This window comes from Poecilia mexicana, unplaced genomic scaffold, assembly GCF_051168715.1.
Source record: "Poecilia mexicana isolate PSO_F unplaced genomic scaffold, ASM5116871v1 scaffold_3, whole genome shotgun sequence".
Taxonomy (NCBI): Eukaryota; Metazoa; Chordata; class Actinopteri; order Cyprinodontiformes; family Poeciliidae; genus Poecilia; species Poecilia mexicana.
Window position 1 is genome coordinate 2,243,098 of NW_028263372.1, and position 17,834 is coordinate 2,260,931.

At 38.9% G+C, this 17,834-nt stretch overlaps 1 protein-coding gene across 3 annotated transcripts in view; it reads left to right on the top strand.

Moving 5' to 3' along the window:
• The first annotated feature begins 276 nt into the window (after window positions 1-276).
• The window catches only part of efl1 (elongation factor like GTPase 1), a 34,140-nt gene continuing 16,582 nt past the window's right edge, over window positions 277-17,834 (top strand). The window contains exons 1-11 of one of the 3 annotated variants that reach the window (XM_088004040.1): window positions 277-593; window positions 916-1,015; window positions 4,048-4,115; window positions 4,208-4,292; window positions 6,833-6,966; window positions 7,049-7,186; window positions 7,266-7,480; window positions 8,351-8,474; window positions 8,691-8,770; window positions 14,324-14,460; window positions 14,587-14,709. In XM_088004040.1, coding sequence (XP_087860166.1) covers window positions 925-1,015; window positions 4,048-4,115; window positions 4,208-4,292; window positions 6,833-6,966; window positions 7,049-7,186; window positions 7,266-7,480; window positions 8,351-8,474; window positions 8,691-8,770; window positions 14,324-14,460; window positions 14,587-14,709 — 1,195 coding nt within the window. In that variant the 5' untranslated portion in view covers window positions 277-593; window positions 916-924. The other 2 variants (XM_015011332.2, XM_088004039.1) reach the window with 2 other exon arrangements.

The window sequence follows — 17,834 nt, forward strand, 5'->3', positions numbered from 1 at the left end:
TGTTACCACCCCCACACCACTAGAGGCAGGAGCAGGGCGGAAAAATGCGACTAAGGAGCAGATTTAGAAGTACACCGAAAGCTACAGAATTTGTTAAAAACTGTGAGCTGCGCTGAACAAATAAAAGAGAGAAGTTCAAATAGATGCTGAACTTCTAATGATGAAGATATATCACAGATTTCAAAAGAAAATAAAAACGGAAGTATAGCAAATAGCGTCCCCTTCACTTCCGGATTGCAATGGTCCCATTTCCAAATAAGGTATGATCCGTCCTCGCCCCTTTCTGTTTGCTGCAGCGAGGTGTAACTTATCGTATTCGCCAATGGATTCCAGGCACATTGTTCTCCTTGAGTCTGTGTTTTTGTATTATTCCTGAAACTGAATAAATCTGACAAATAGGTCAATATGTTTTACACGAACTAATAAATTCGGCAACAACGTTTTGAAACAGCTTTATTTAGCTACACTGTATTTTGATCAGGCAAAACGTTAACCACCTTGACGTTTAGTACTATGGAAACATCGACTTCAGGCATACATTTTCACCAGTTAATCTAAATTCCAGTGGATCACGAACACCGCCTGCTTCTTCCGTGAGTTTCTAATGTTTTTATAGTGTCACTCTTACTATGTTTAAGCGAACCTAGTACCCCAGGAGATGATGACCGTTTTACGTGAGAACTTCAAATTTAAATTATTTAGGTCTGTTATTTATTTCTATAAGGAGTTTGCAATATGCTAAACCAGTGTTAGCAAGTCCCAAACCGGTCTTCTTCTGGAGTCATTCATTGCACTAACAGGGCCTGAGCAGGAGTAGCACTCTAGGTGTTAGCTGTTCTATTCACTTAAAAGAGAACTGGCTCAATCTGTTAGACCCATTGTGCTGCTCAGTGACAGCTGTTGTGCTTTATCCAGGCGATCGCGATGGGAGTCATCGGCCTGGATAAGATCAAAACCCTGCAGCGAAACCCGGCTAACATCAGAAATCTGTGCATCCTGGCACATGTTGATCACGGTAAGTTCACAGCCTGTTTTCTAGACTACGCTGCCACTTCGAATGATCCTAACTTTACATTTCACTTAGGGTTTCGAGCTGACATATTGGAGTTGGTTTTCCACAGGGTTAGGGTTAGAAGCGGTTTTGAAGGGAATGTTGGTAGATTGTCATACAATACGTGGATAAATGAAATCGATCCTCCATCTCACTGTGTAAAATGTTCACATAAACAGCATGAAGATGGGCCGAGCTGCACTCTGAACAGAATAATAGGTTAGATTTATAATAATATTTTTGAGTAACCATTAAATTATTACGTGACATTAAAAATCCCAACATTTAAAGTATAGATGCAGTATTCTGATTAACTAACAATTAAGTCATTGATTTTCTAACATTTATTTCACAACAAAGACTTTAAGAAGCTAGAGATTTTTTTTTAATTTATAGCTTTCTATTTAGTTCTATTCTGTTCTATTACTATTAATAAATCCCTGAGGTACCTTCTGAAGAGGAACCCTAGTTGTTAATGATAAATAAAATGTGGAAATTAATACAACAGTGAAAAAAAAATAGAACTTGGAAAACATGGATCGAGAGTTTAAATTGAAAAGACTGGTGATCTGTAATCGTCAAATTAGAACAGAAGCAGCAAAATTGCCACAGAGGGAATATTCTGCTGCAATAGCAGCATCAGGATATGAAGGTTGACACAAAATATATTGAAACAAGATTAACAATAACAACAATACCCATGATAATAAAATACTGTACAAGATTATGACAAAGATTATTAGAATAAAAATATACTCATGATCCAAAGGAGGTGCAACTTAGTAGAATGACTTTAAAAAATGCATGTAATGTGCAAATTTGTTGGCTTTCTTGTGACATGTTTGGGACATGCAGAGAGCTATAATTAAAAATGATTATGATGGTCACTAATAATCAAGCAAAGGTGACCTGATAAATAAATTTTGTAAAATAGTTTCATAAATGTATAGTTTATTTTTACTAGCCCCCTTATGAAATCTCAAGTGCTATTAAACAGATCAATGAATTTTCAATACAGCTTTTTAAAATATTCTTGCTTTTCTTTTGGATGCTTACATTAATTTAGGCATGCAAACAACAAAACTCTCTCAAAACTACCAGAATAAAAAAAAGATAAGAACTAACCTTTTTATTTAGCAAAACCACCATTGTGAAATTATATTAATTCGCTTTGTAATGCTCACAGATGGTCATCAATCAATCAATCAAGGTAAAACTAAGGGTTGGGTTAGGGTAAATGATGACTTTAGTACCTAAAGTCATCATTAAGGGTTTGAGCTGTCACTAGTGAAAGCGTCATGCAAAAAACAAAACAATTAAGTTTAGACAGAAAACTAGAGTGGGCATTATCGACTGGCCTGAACAAAGTCCTTACGTGAATCCCATTGAAAATTTGTAGCGTATATGAAGACCAGAGTCCATGCGAGAAGAGTGGAGGAACTTGAAAGATTGACCAAAGAAGAATGAGCTGGGATTCCTCAGCTCATTCCTCAGAGACGCCAGAGACATTTTCCAAACTCCAATAAATGATTGCATCCTGGATCACAATTGACTATTGGTATCAGACTGGCTGATAATTTTGACTCTGGTATTTAGTTTTTGTGGAAAAATTTTGATTCTGTGTGCAAAGCAAATTAATGTAAGCATCCAAAATAAACTGAGGGTGTTTTAGAAAAGCTGTATGTACATTTAACTCCATGGATGAATCTTAAAGCAATGTGACTTACAGTATCTGTGGGTTTTAAAATTAAGTTGGCTGCTCTGCTGTAAATAATTTTGCAGTATTTCAGATCAGAGGGGAAAACAGAAATTAGGATATTTTTTCCTGTAAAATGTGGGAAGACTACCTATTTCTGGTGGGAAACCCCAGTTTCTCACTTTAGATACCAGTATGAGCTTTTAAAGGTTAGCTTTGCTTCAACACAGAAGTGTTGTCAACAGAAAATCTGCATATAATTAATGTTTAACGCATGCTTTTTAAATTCTGGAAGTATTTATAAAGGAGATTAATTGATCGCTGCAGGACAGTGTCATCAGCATACAGTTGTTAAAACATGTTGTGTAGTGGGCCCTGAGAAGCATCTCTGGAGGACACCATTATTATTAAGTGTTTCCTGCTGCTGCTTATCGAGGTTCATTCAGAGATTTGTTTTTTGTTACTGCTACAAAGATGCAATTCTTTCAGAGCATCCAATATGCTTGAAGTCCAGAGTGAAATTTACAGTCAGTGATAGTTTGGGCTCCATGTTATCTGCTGGTTTTGGAATGATGGTGGTCCAAGAACTCCTGCTATTGGAGTTCACGAGACAAACTCCAATTGTGGGACTTCACCCCACGATTGTTGGGTTGCTGGTTCAGTCCCCACTCCACCTGCCTCTGTCAATGAGCCGTTGGGCAAGAAACTTCACCCGCCTTGCCTGCTGGTGGCAGTCAGAGGACCATAGAGATGCTGATTTTATTTTCCAGCAGAACTTGGCACAGACCCACTCTGCCAAAGGCAGCATATGCTGCTTCAATGATCATAGTGTGCAAGCTAGTTTGACATATAAACTCTAGAATCTATGAAATATTGTCAAGAGGAAAATCAGACACCCGACCCAGCAAGGCATATGAACTGGAGGCAGTTAGTAAAGCAATCAGAACACATCAGTAAAATATGGAGCAGATCGCCTCCTTGCCATGCTTCATTGATGCAGTAAATCAATCAAAAGGAGCCCCAACCAAGCATTCAAGAAATTAGCATATTTTTCAGAATGCTGACATGTTTGTTTAAAAATTGTTTTATTGATCTTATGTAATATTCAAATTTTCAAAATGATATCAAATAAAGGCTTGAAATATTTACTGTGTATACAAGCTTTACTTTCTGAAATTAGTCAGTCATCTGGAATTTTTTTTCCATATATTCTAATTTATTTTTGCTGTACCTGTGCAGCTTACATTGGTTTAACAAACTGAAATGGAAAAACTACAAAATCCTTTGTTTATCTTGTCAGGTAAAACCACTCTGGCTGACTGTCTGGTGGCGAATAATGGGATCATATCAAGTCGACTGGCTGGGAAGGTAAGCTGGAGCAGTAAGAACCTGCTCCATCACATCAGTAATTGCTGCTTTATGTGCCACTGAGCTCTGTGGTTTTTGTGCTGGTTTTCCAGCTGAGATATCTGGACAGCAGGGAGGATGAACAGGTTAGAGGAATCACCATGAAGTCCAGCGCCATCTCTCTGCACTACAGCACAGGTACTGCAGCGCTTCACAGCACAGTTTCCTCAGCGGTGCAGTGTTTGCCTTAAATGCCTTAGTAAGTCCCACTTGTGTAATTTGAGGATACTCTGTTTTCTTATGAATTACTTTGTCTATTTTAGTGAGTTACGTGCACTGCCTATGGAGGTTTTACCCTTTTTATTGCTTTTACAAATTAGTCATGACCAACATTTGTTTTTCAAAAAAAAAAAAAAATTAAAAATCCCTTTAATGTGGAACAGATTTTAACCAAGTATTACCAATTAAATAAAATATGTAACTTAAAATAAACGATTGGATTGATTCATCAGTATTCCTGACTACCATTACAGCATGAAGACTGAAGAACACTCCAACCAATCCGAGAAAAGGTTATTGAAAAGTATAAGTCAGGAGATTGATGCAAAAAAAACTCTAAGGCCCTGAACATCCCCTGGAGGTCAGTTAACTTCATCATCAAGACATGGAAGGAATGTGATCCATAGAACTGCCTAGATCTGGCCATCAACACTAGTGTTGGTCAAGTTACTTGTAAATAGTAATTTATTATTAATTACTGATTACTTCCCCAAGTAATCTAGTTTACCGATTACTTATTTTTAAAATTATTTACTTTGTTAATTGTTTTACTTAGTTACTTTTCAAAAAAACAATGCACAACTTGAGTATGCTATAATATGGTAGCTGGATCGGTCAAGTCAGAGGTGGGGGCTCAGATTGGAAGTGGAGTTTCTGCTGGAGCAAAGTTTTTTCCCCACGCACAGTGAACAGCGGACGCTGACATTGATACTTCAAGCACTAAAAGCTGCATGCTCAAATGAGTCGGTCATGAGACGCTCACATAAAAAAGTCTGTTTTGTAATGCAATCTGCTTGCACGGACGTAATGGTAATCTAATTACTTGTTTTTGCAATTCCAATTCCATACTTGTTACTTGAAAAAAGTTAATGGATTACAGTAATGCGTTACTGTCCTTTACAACCTGAATGACCATGAATAAGGAGACTAGTCAGAGAAGACACCAGGTCACCATGACAACACTGAAGGAGTTACAAGCTTTCACAGCTGAACTGGAGAGACTCTGCAGTGTTGCTCTGGTTCTTCACCAGTTAAAGCTTTACTGGAGAGAGGCAATGAAACTCAGATCTGGACTCAACTAGAGCTTACCAAAAGGCATGAGGAAAGAGACTGCATGGTCAAGAGGAAGAAAGATCTGTGTGGCATCTTGCCTGATTGCCAAAAGGACTAAACAATGCACATCCCCTAAAAGACAGTATCCCCATTATGAAACATGGTGGTGGGAGGATCATGCTGTGTGGATGCCTCTCAGAAGCAGGTCCTGGAAGGCTTTTAAAGGTAGGAGGTGAAATGAAAGCAGCGAAATCCTGAATGACATTTTGTTTCTATCTGCCCGAGTACTACAGATTCAGAGACGATGACCCAAAGTATCCAGCTAAAACTGCACACTAATGGCTGAAGACAACAAGGTGGAGGCTGTGGAGTGACCCAGTCAAAGTCCACACCTGTTTGCAGGAGATCTTCCCCTCCCCCAACCTAACAGAGCTAGAGCAGTTTAGCAGAAAGAATGGAGGAAAAGTGCAGCGTCTGTCCAGATGAGCCTGACTGAGGCTTGCTGGGATGGCAGCTAGAGGAGTGGGTACTAAATACTGACTGTAATTAAATTCAGTTCAAAAATCAGATCCTTTATTTTCCTAAGGGAAGTTAACCAGTGCTATAACTCATATCATCCGACTATCTTCAAAGTGTCATTGTAGATGTTGATGCTGTGGACAAGAAAGATGTCCAGTAGCAGCCAGTCCAAGAAACGTTGAAGTCAGGGATATGTTCTTTGATCATCATGATTGTCTGAACTTCCTCCTCTGCCTCTGCTTTAATGATGTCTCTTTTCCATTTTTCTGGGATCTGGGGTGAAAGTTCAGGTTTTATATAAGGTTTTGAGATGCTAATCAGCTATTCCAGATTCGTTGTGGTGGATGTGGTGGAACGGGAAATTCACATCATGGATCAACAGTCAACAAATATGTAGCAACTACTTGATGCCATCATGTCAATATGGATCAGACTCTTTGAGGAATGTTTCTAGAACCTCGTTGAATCTAGGCCACGAAGGATTAAGGCAGTTCTGAAAGCAAAAGGGGGTCCAACCCGTTACTAGCAAGGAGTAGCTAATAAAGTGGCCAGTGAGTGTATGTTGGTCATACTTTAAAGAATTTAGAACAACTTTAATGGAGATGATAAAAAGATCCAGAACTTTTTACTTCAATGACCAAACAAAAACAGGTGAAAGGTTTTAATTTCACATACCAAATGAAGACTGTTTCATGGCTGTGTTTTCAAAATCTAACCTTGACAACATTCTGACATTCTTTTAGAATAAAATGAAGAATAAATGTTCACCACACATTTGTGGCAAGCAGCCACCAATGGGTCATGTTTAATCATTTTCCGTCAGCCGCTGATGAACATGAACAATATTTAAAGTCTCTAAATGGGTTTGGTGTCCCGTGTGTGCCCAGGCAACCAGGAGTACCTTCTAAATCTGATCGACTCTCCTGGTCATGTCGACTTCTCCTCTGAGGTTTCCACAGCGGTGCGGCTGTGTGATGGAGCCATTGTGGTTGTAGATGCTGTTGAGGGTGTGTGTCCACAGGTAAACCTGTTCACACTCTTCATGCACTAAACATTCCTGACTGAAGGGAATGTTTCAGTTATTCAGCATGTGTTGTGTTTAGACCCAGGTTGTCCTCCGACAGGCCTGGCTGGAGAACATCAGGCCTGTTCTGGTCATTAATAAGATGGACAGGCTCATTATGGAGCTGAAGCTCACTGCTCTGGAAGCATACACACACCTGCAGAAGATCCTGGGGCAGGTCAGAAACTGAACTCTTTAAGACCAGCTTTGTTCATTCTGTGGATGAAGACTATGTTTTATCATCTTGTTCTCTGTAGGTCAATGCTGTCACTGGGACTCTGTTCACGTCTAAAGTGCTAGAAGAGCGAGCAGAGAAGGTGAAGGAGGAGGTGAACAGGGACAAGGACCCAAGTGGAGATCAGGTTTATGACTGGAGTGCTGGACTGGAGGATGCTGACGACTCTCACCTCTACTTTTCTCCTGACCAAGGAAATGTGGTGTTTGCCAGCGCCATAGATGGATGGGGTTTCAGGTCAGCTCATTCTGAGGCATAAAAACAGTATTCAGTTCATATTGTTTCCCTCAGTGTCCTGGGTACCCTGGTTAGAGACTTGAAAAGAGCCTGCAAATAAATTTAGATTTTATTGCAGCCTAATGTTTCACCAAAATCCTTTATTCTCATGAAATCACATACAGCACAAGTATTTATCCAACACTACTTCACAGCTGGAACTGGGAGGCAGAGTTCTCCTTGCATATAGTCTCTGTAGATCACGTAAAGCAAGAGAGTCAAACTTATTCAGGGTCTCACCCAGAAAACTGGCTCAGCCCGGTGGTAGGGCAGACATTCAGCCATTTTTTTTGGACTTAAACAAATGTTTAAAGCTGACAGTAATTTTTTTAAATATGACTAAATAATTATGTTATTGGAAGGGGAGCAAGTAAAGCCTTGTGGCCCACCAAGCTTTCCCCCAGTGGAAACCCTGATCAATTTCAATTTGGGTAACATCTAGTTAATGGATGTCCTCAAGGACATTTGTTATACAATGTAATGATAAAACTTGTTAGCAAAATTACGGTAACATAACGGTCTGCATTTGATGAGTATTTATGAAAATTAAGGAAACATGTAATGTTGCTCTGCCTTGATGACCAACAGGCCACAATTTCAGCAGATCCTAATCTTGGGACTCTGTTTTTCTGAGGAACTCTTAATGTTTGGCATGTTAAAGAAAATGTAAAAAATCTAAAATGCTGCTGGAATGTTCTATATGAAAATCTTGTTCTAGTTTAATGGTCAAACCTTTTTTCAATTTATTCTTTCTTTATCTTAATGAAATAAGGCAAAAAATGTTGATCAGATATCAGTAATCCTGATGATCTGTAGTGTTTGTTTTTGCAGCATTCAGCATTTTGCCCACATATACAGTCAAAGGATGGGGATCAGGACCGAAGTGCTGCTGAAAACCTTGTGGGGAGACTTCTATCTCGACACAAAAATTCAGAGAATCATGAAAGGCGCTCAGGTAATGTAAATTCTTCAGTATTTTTTCATGTTCTTGTTACACTATTAATGCTTTTTATTGTCAACATGGTTTGAAAATGAGTCACAACATACCTGGATAATGAGCATTAGAAAATTCCACCTGGAAGTCATACAGATAAGTCATTGTTGTCCTAGATCCTCAGTGAAGCTCTGCAATCTTTCCTCCAGTCAGACTTGCTCTCCTGTTTCTGTGCAGACCAAAGGAAAGAAGCCACTGTTTGTGCAACTTGTGCTGGATAACATTTGGAGTTTGTATGATGCAGTCGTCACTAGAAGGTGAGTTAAATGCCAGATTCCAGCTGTTAGCAACGACACTACAGGAATTTTATCCAAAGAAATACAGTGAGGGAAATAGGTATTTGAACAGCCAGCGACTTTTCAAGTTCTCCCACTTGGAAATCATGGAGGGTTCTGAAATTCTCATCTTTGGTGCATGTCCACTGTGAGAGACATAATCTAAAAAAATCCTGAAATCACAATGTATGATTTCTTAAATAATTTATTTGTGTGTTACTGCTGCAAATAATAATTGAACATCTGCCAATCAGCAAAATTCTGGCCCTCAAAGACCTGTTAGTCCTCTGCTAAAAAAGTTCACCTCCACTCCACTTATTATTCTAAATTAGAAGCAACTGTTTGTGGTCGTAACTGAATAAAGACTCCTGTTCACCTCACACAATCAGTAAGACTCCGAGTACTAGCATGGCTAAGACCAAAGAGCTATTGAAAGTCACCGGAGACTAAATTGTTGAGCTCCACAAGGCTGGAAAGGGTTACAGGGCAATAGGGTATATGCCATGAGAGGTGGTGACGTATTTCCGTTTAAATTTATGCCACATAGGTTGGTTCCGGGTCCTGCTTGCTCCTATTGTTTTTAGCCAAAGCTGCAAGATCTGTACCATGAACAAGACGCAAAAGTTAAGATATCTGCGAGCTGCTGGTACAACTGAGTTTTGTTGTGTGCTGAGGTGTCCAGTAATTAGTGCTTAGTTTTTAAATTTTTCTGTTGATATCAAGGCGACAGTGGACTGTAGACAAAACTTAGCCACTACAGCTAACACACGGTTTGTAGCTGCCTGCTATTTCAAACTTCAGGATATTGAAGATCCAGCGTCAGAAATGGGAAGACGGAGGTTAAAAGTGAGCTGTACGCGGTTCGTTCACTGGAATAATTTGTTGGAGGAAAATAATTCCGGAGAAAATTCACTGCTACGGGAACAGGCTGAAAACGATTCGGCACAAGGTAAGTAATGTGTGTGTTGATGCGTTTGTGTTATACGGAGTATGAAATTATTTTTAGGCAACTCCTTAGCTTTTGTTTATATGACAATTATATAAAATACATTTAACATGCAGTCGGCGGGCCCCTCTGATACTGAGCACGGCCAGCAACACTTCAGCCCGATCCAAACCACACAGGTAGTCGGTCAGATTAAGGTCCAAAACCTTCGCTTTGCAGCCGTATAAGTGGCACCGATCCACATGAAAAACCCACAGAACAAATGGTACAAATCACATATTTCCCGAATTCCAAAAATATGACATCTACCTTTGCTGTTTGTTTCATAATTTTAATCCACATTGGAGTAAATTTTTCCACTTGGCTGCTATAATCTGTTCTTGCGTTACACAGACGAATTTTTTCTTTTTTTTCCCTCTGAGATTCTGCTTAGAAAATGAGGTTATGAAGTTTCATCCTCCCACTGCTTTTTGTTTTTAAAATGGTAAATTTAGGTTTTGCCTGGACTTTTATAAACTAATACCTCCTATATGCATAATTTTTTGTATTACTGTTGGTAATGAGCAAACCCTGTGCTTTGTCTGCTAGTAGTTTAAATTCATTTCAGCTGCACACTTTCAAAAGAGTATTCAGATTTTAACATGCATTTTCTAAGTAGTATTTTAGTTCACTCTTACTCAGTAACATCAGTGTTGCTACACCTCTGAAACATTTTTTGCAGTTTCTTTGTGATACCAGAACTATTTCTCTTAAACATTTAATTTCCTGATATATTGTCAATTTATTTTCAAGCAAAACTCTCAAAAAGAGCTTGTGTTTCAGCTGTTTTACAGTTTTATTTATTCTACTTTTAGGTAATACCAGCAAAGAAATGTGAATATTAGGTAATGTGTAGTTAGTCATATAATTTAATATACTGAATAAGGCTAGATGATATGACTTACAAGACTTTTTTCATACCAGATTTGATTTTAATCGATTCCTCCCGTCCTCAATTTCTATAATAAAATCACAGAAAATACTTTGAAAAAGTGCCTTTATTTCAATCATCATTTCTGTGAGTTGTATAAGGGAGCATTACGGTCAGGATACAAAAATTTTGAATTGCAAGAATGCAGTCATCGTTACAGCAGAATAAAGATGCAATTTTTTAACAATGTCTTAAAATTACAAGATGTTGTTTTAATGAGAAATAAAGATTCAGATCTGATGTAACCAGCTCAGTCCATGTGGTTCTGACATTTGTCAGTAATCAACAGGATGTACATTTCCACCACAACTGAGCAGGTAGGTAAGCATTAAGGTAAAAAAAGAAAAAAGAAGAAATAGGGCAAATATTGTATACAAAATGGAAAAAGAGCAACTGATAGAAATACTTTCTATATAAAGAAAAGCAAAAAAAGTTATTAGCAGGAGAAAAGTTGATGGCAGCGTTAGCTCAGCCAATCTTTCCCTCCAGGAAGCCACCAAACAACTGTCTAACTCCAGCTATAATAAAAATAAAAAAAGAGAGAAAGAAAACAGAAAGTTAAAATAACAAATAATGCCAATTTGATGATTCAGATCTAATGCGTTCCAAATGCAACAAAATGTTCTGGAATCTATTATTGACATTTCACAAATCAATTAGAAGGTTTCACAAATGTTTTATTTATTCTGCTGTTTGTACAGAATAATCTAGTTAAGTTTGAAATGTCTAGGTGTTTTTTTTAAAGTACAATGCATTAAAAAAGCTCAAGATAGTGAAAAATTAAGTGTAACCCTAACCCTTTAGCTATTTTCTGAATTAGATGCTACATTCGGAAGCTAACTTCAGCTTCGACTGATAGCTTGGACACAATATAGACAGATCTATCTATGTTTATATAGATATATATCTATATCTATCTATAAAGCATAGATATGTAGATTGCACACTGCACAGCTAATCAAAACACAACGTTTACATAGCACCTTTGTAAGCTTGTCCCTGTTAGCTACGTCAGACATGAGGCATTATGGTGAATACAAACGATTTATTAACTTACCTTTGAAGTTATTGTGAAGTTTTGAAACATCCAGCTTAAATCCTTTGTTGTTGTTGGAGCGTTTCAGGACATCTGAATAATTCTATAAGCATCAATAATAGTCCTGCAGCGACCGAGGAGTCTTTGTTGACATCCTGTTGCCTGTGCACTGGAACCATTCTATGTGGCAAAAAAATGCGGAAGTGCTAAAACAGAAGTCCGTGGCATATACCCCATTGCCAAGCAGCTTGGTGAAAAAAGATAAACTGTTTGAGCATTTTTTAGAAAATGGAAGAAGATAAACATAAACATATCAATGAACCTAAGAAAGGTGAGGAATCAGCCCAAAACTACACGGGAGGAGCTGGTCAATGATTTGAAGAGAGCTGGCTCCACTGTTTTCAAGGTTACTGTGGGTAATACACTAAGACGTCATAGTTTAAAATCATGCATGTCACGGAAAATTGCCCTGCTTAAATCAGAACATGTCAAAGCCCGTCTTAAGTTTGCCCGTGACTATTTTGATGATCTAGAGGAGTCATGGGATAAAGTTATGTGATCAGATGAGACCAAAATAGAACTTGTTAGTCTTAATTCTACTCGCCATGTTTGAAGGACGAAGAATGATGAGCACCATTACAAAAACATAATCTTTGGGGGACAGATCGACTGCACTGTATTAAGGAGTGGATGATCAGGACCATTTATTGCAAGATTTTGGGGAACAACCTCTTTCCCTCATTTAGAGCCTTGAAGATGGGTCGTGGCTAGATCTTCCAACATGACAATGACCTGAAGCACACAGCCAGGATTACCAAGGAGTGGCTCCATAAGAAGCATATCAAGGTTCTGGAGTGGCCTAGTCCGTCTCCAGACCTGAACCCCACAGAAAATCTTTGGAGGAGCTCAAACTCCGTCTTTCTCAGCAACAGCCTAGAAACCTGGCTGATCTAGAGAAGATCTGTGTGGAGGAATGGGCCGAAATTCCTGCTGCAGTGCAAACCTGGTGAAAAACTTCAGGAAACAGTTAGCCTCTGTACCTGCAAACAAAGGCTGCTGTACCCAATGTTAACATTGATTTTCACAGGTGTTCAAATACTTATTTGCAGCAGTAACACACAAATTATTTTAAAAATCATACGTTGTGATTTCCAGATTTTTTTAGAGTATGACATGCACCTAAGATGAAAATTTCAGACCCCTCCACAATTTCTAAGTGGGAGAACTTGAAAAGTCGCAGGCTGTTCAAATACTTATTTTCCTCACTGTAGAAAAATACAGTGAGGTCAGGTCTGTTTTAGAAAGCATGAGCCCAGACACATGATCGCTCCCCCCTTTGCAGAAGTGTAACTCGGGTAGAGCAAACTTCCAACAGACAAATTAGGTCATAATGGTGAAGAGAGTGATGCTCACGGCAATACCACATACACAGAGGCAATTTTGCCTTATCAGTCAACATTCAGGCAAAGAAGATGAGAAAAATATTTTGAATGAGTCACACTTCTGGCTTCAAAGTTCTTGTACTTGGGTATTGAGGTGAAAATGGCAAGGCTCTTGATTATCTTTGTCAGCTTTTAATTGAATTCTGAGCTGCTCGCGGCCTTTGTCTCCTAACTCTGAATCTTTTGGTTTTTCCATGTGTACGGCTGAGAACTAAAGGGGCAGGGCTTTTCTGTCAGTTTGCCCCAAGCTGTGGAACTTGCATACTAGGTCCATGAAGTTATTTGCGGGTAACCACAGACAAGTTGATGATAAAGCCCAAGGATCTGAGGAGCACTAAGTTTGCTTTTGTACAAAATTAATGTGTTTCATACGAGCCTGCACAATTTGTGGAACATGCAGCAGACAAATACTGTAATCTGCGGCACCTTTCCTGGGCTTTAGACCCAAGAGCATCAAGACATATTGGTACTATGCCATAACATGATGATGTGCTGGAAATATGATGTTGTCCTGCTGCTCAAAATTGTCATTGCCGAAGGGTATTTGTGATTATTATTATTATTTATTTATTTACTTTTTTTCTTCTTGCAAATATTTGACGAAAAATGTTTTCTGTCATTTTATCTATGTGTTCTTCTTGGCACAAAAGTGTTGGACACATATTGCAATTGTGAAAAACGGTGCAAAAGGATTTTCACATCTATTGTTTGGAAAAAGATTGAGACATTCATTTTTGATTTAATTATTAAGCATGATATTTTTATCATATTTTATCATATATTATGAACAAGTTATAATTATACCATCAATCACTGTAGTATTCAGCTATTCATGAGGTTGGCTGCAGGCAATTATTCATTTTTACATTTTTTTAGACTGAGTTTCCAATTCTGAGTCTTGGTAGTGGAATAAACTCTCTTCCAAAAGTAAAAGCGGCACATTCTAAATGATAAGCCCCAACACTTTGTCGGAGGTTCAATTCCTCCAGGTAAGGGGCATATACTTTGGGACAGATTGCAATTTTTAATCTATCTGTTTTACTGAAATAGAAGAATAGTCAAACAGGACAGCTGAACCTTTTTGCCTCCAAAGCTCCTGGATGGTATCATGTGAAAATGTCTGTTGTGTTTGTGTGAACAGAGACAAGCAGAAAGTGGAAAAGGTGATGACCTCACTTGGGATAAAGGTGATGACAAGGGACCTGCGTCACTCTGACCCAAAAGTCCTCCTCTTTGCTATCTGTAACCAGTGGTTACCAGTTTCCAAGGCTGTCCTCTGTATCCTCCTCTTTTGATCTCTGATCCTACCTCGACTGTTGCCTGTTTATGTTAGTCTGCCTCACTGGAGCATTTCCAAAGCTGGGTGAACATTTTGATTTCAGTTTGCTTTAACAAAGACTCCAGCAATGGTGTGTGAGAAGCTTCCCAGTCCTTTAGAGATGGCAGCAGAGAAAGTGGAGAAGCTGATGAGTGTTAGAACCCGTCGATTTGATTCACTGCCTGAAAGGACGCAAGAACTGAAGACGGGTACACACACACACACACACACACACGATTTAAGTCAGTGAAGCTTCTGCATTATATTCATCTCATACTATAATGACCTTCTGATATTTTTTTGTGTGTGAAAATTTAATAGAAAAAGAATACAAGAATTACATTTTTTTTACATTAAAAATGGCAAGGTTACATTTATTAACAATTGGTCTCTAGAGTGAGTACAGCATATCAAAACAGCATTTGCAGATAACCTGGCTTGTCTTGTATAGAGAAAAAATACTTTAAAACACACAAGAAGAGGTGGGATTAATAGGAACATTACTTAAAGCAATACTACTCAAGGAAAGTAGAAAAGTATTCGTCCAAAAATTAGGCCGGGTTATGGTCAAATCATGTTCCTTCTACTTCTAACTCGAACATTTAGAAATTCTTTTGTAACTAATGCTATCAGATTGTTTTACAACAGTACATTTTCAAAGGTTCTTTGCTTTAACCCATCATGAGATGTTCCTTGTGTGACACCTTGATAATAACACACCCCTTTACATGTCATCAGTTTTGATTGAACTAGTTGAAATTCATGTGCACTGTGCCAAGGGGCAGAATGACTTTCTAATGACCAATAGGCTTCAGCTGCTGCATTGACTTCCCATGCCTTTTTTATTTTTCCCATGTCATTTCACAGTATGACACATATCTTCATTTCTCAACATTTTGCTTTGGTTTCTTCTATATATGGGTTACTTAGGTTGTTACCAACATTGGGTGAAAAGTTCTTGTCAATCGCACCGTTAGAAATATGTTTACTATGAAAAACTGCTGTGTTTTTAACTTATTGTACCCGCTGTAAATGACAAACAGAAATATAAATTAACATACAAGTGCAATAATTAGACAATGGAACACACACACACACACACATATATATATATATATATATATATATATATATATATATATATATATATATATATATATATATATATATTTGTTCAACTGTCTGTGTAAAGAGTAAAGATTGATCTCCTCCATCTCCTTCCTGAGCTCCTATTGCCGTTTGAAGAAATGCACCACTCCTAACCAAAAACAACCAATCAGAGCCAAGATGAGGGTCTTGGTACTGTCAATTAGCATCATGATTATGTGCTAAATGTGCTTATGGCAGAGACACACGTAACTCACCATTACAGGTGAACTGTTTATCTGCGGTCATTGGTGGCCATGCTAAGTAACCTGAACATTCATGATAGGCTCTGCTGATGGGGACAAGTATGGGGAAATTTTTCTGCCATAATTGAAGAGCACACATTTTCAGTCTGAAAGCAGGATTTTTGTCTTTTGTTCTCAAAACTTCAAATACTTGTGCTTACATTCTCATTTTGAAAGTAGGATTCATGTCTTTATTCTCAAAACTTGTAATACTTGTACTCCAAACGTCTGCTTGCTTTCAAATATTTCTTTCAAATATTTATGGATTCCATAAGTTTGAAGACACGGACCACTCTACAAAGTCTTGGACTGCTACGTCAGTTAGATCAGTTGAATCAAGCTAACTACGCAACAGCGGAACCTTCCAACGGCCCAAGTCCATGGAGACACCGGAGAAGACGTGAGAGAAAACAAAAGCGAGGGTGTCGCGGTAGACTTACAGCTAAGCTAAAAGCTATCCTTTCCAAATGCCGCTTCCCTCCATCTTGCTTGCTAACGTACCATCCCGTAAAAGCAAATTGGACTACCTGAAGCTGGATTTAACCACAAAAAGGGAAACAAGAAACTGCTGCATTCTCATTTTCTGCGAGACATAGCTAAACTCATCTGTCCATGATAATGCCATCAGCCTGGATGGGATAACAACTTTTAGAGCTAACAGGAGACCCATACTTTTACTGGTAAATCCAGGGGAGGTAGTGTTTGTATTTACATTAACAACAGCTGGTGTAACAATGCCACCCTGGTCTCCAGTCATTGCTCTGTGGACATTGAGTTCATGATTGTGAGATGCAGACCTTTCTACCTACCTCGGGAATTCTTTAACGAGGCTAACATAAAGACTGTTCTTCCTAATTTCCATCAACATGTGGATTTTCCAACCACAGGAGAAAACACACTGGATTTGGTCTACACCAGTGTTTCTCAATTCCGGTCCTCAGGCCCCCTCCCCGGCATGTTTTAGGTGTTTCCCTTCTGCCACACATCTGGATTCAATATTTGGGTGATTAACAGACTTCTGCAGTACTTGTTGGTCATGCAGTCATTTGAATCAGCTGTTCTGGTATAGTGGCACATCTAACACATGCAGAGCAGGGGGGCCTGAGGACTGGAATTGAGAAGCACTGATCTACACCAATATCAAGAAAGCTTTCAGAGCAATCCCCTGGCCCCATCTCGGCTCTTTAGATCGCCTTTCAGTTATGCTCATCCCAGCGTACCAGTCACTGCTCACCAGACAAAAACCTGTGGTGAAGAAGGAGAGAGTGCGGCCTGAGGCAGCTATGTCTGCACTGCAGGACTGTTTTGAGTGCAAAGACTGGGGCATGTTCACAGAGGCAGCTACGAACAACCAAAACACCCTGCCTTCACATCTGGTGACATGGTCACATTTAGATCATCAAGGGCCAATCTAAACTGTGTCATCAAGGCAGCAAAACATGCCTACAGTCAAAAGATCAAAGGTTTCTTTCATGATGGCAGCAACACCAGACAACTGTGGCAGGGCATCCAGTCTGTGACTGATTATAGATCCACATCTTCATCCTCCCAAGATGATATTAGCTTCCTTAATGAGCTCAACAACTTCTTTGGAAGATTTGAAGCCCTAAATAAAACCCCTGCAAGGAAGGCTATCCCTCACCCTGATGAACAGGCCCTCAGGCTCGAAACATCTGCTGTGTGAAAATCCCTGGGGAAGGTCGATAAACGAAAAGCTGCAGTTTCCAGCAGGGTTGATCAAAGAGTGTGCAGACCAGCTAGGCCATGTGCTCACGGACATCTCCAATATGTCTTTGTACCAGACCATTGTCCCCTCATGGTTTATGTCAGCTATTATTATTCCAGTGCCCAAGAAACCAACCATCTCATGTCTTAATGACTTTCGACCCGTTGCATTAACATCTATCATCATGAAGTGCTTCGAGAGAGAGGTTAAGGGTCAT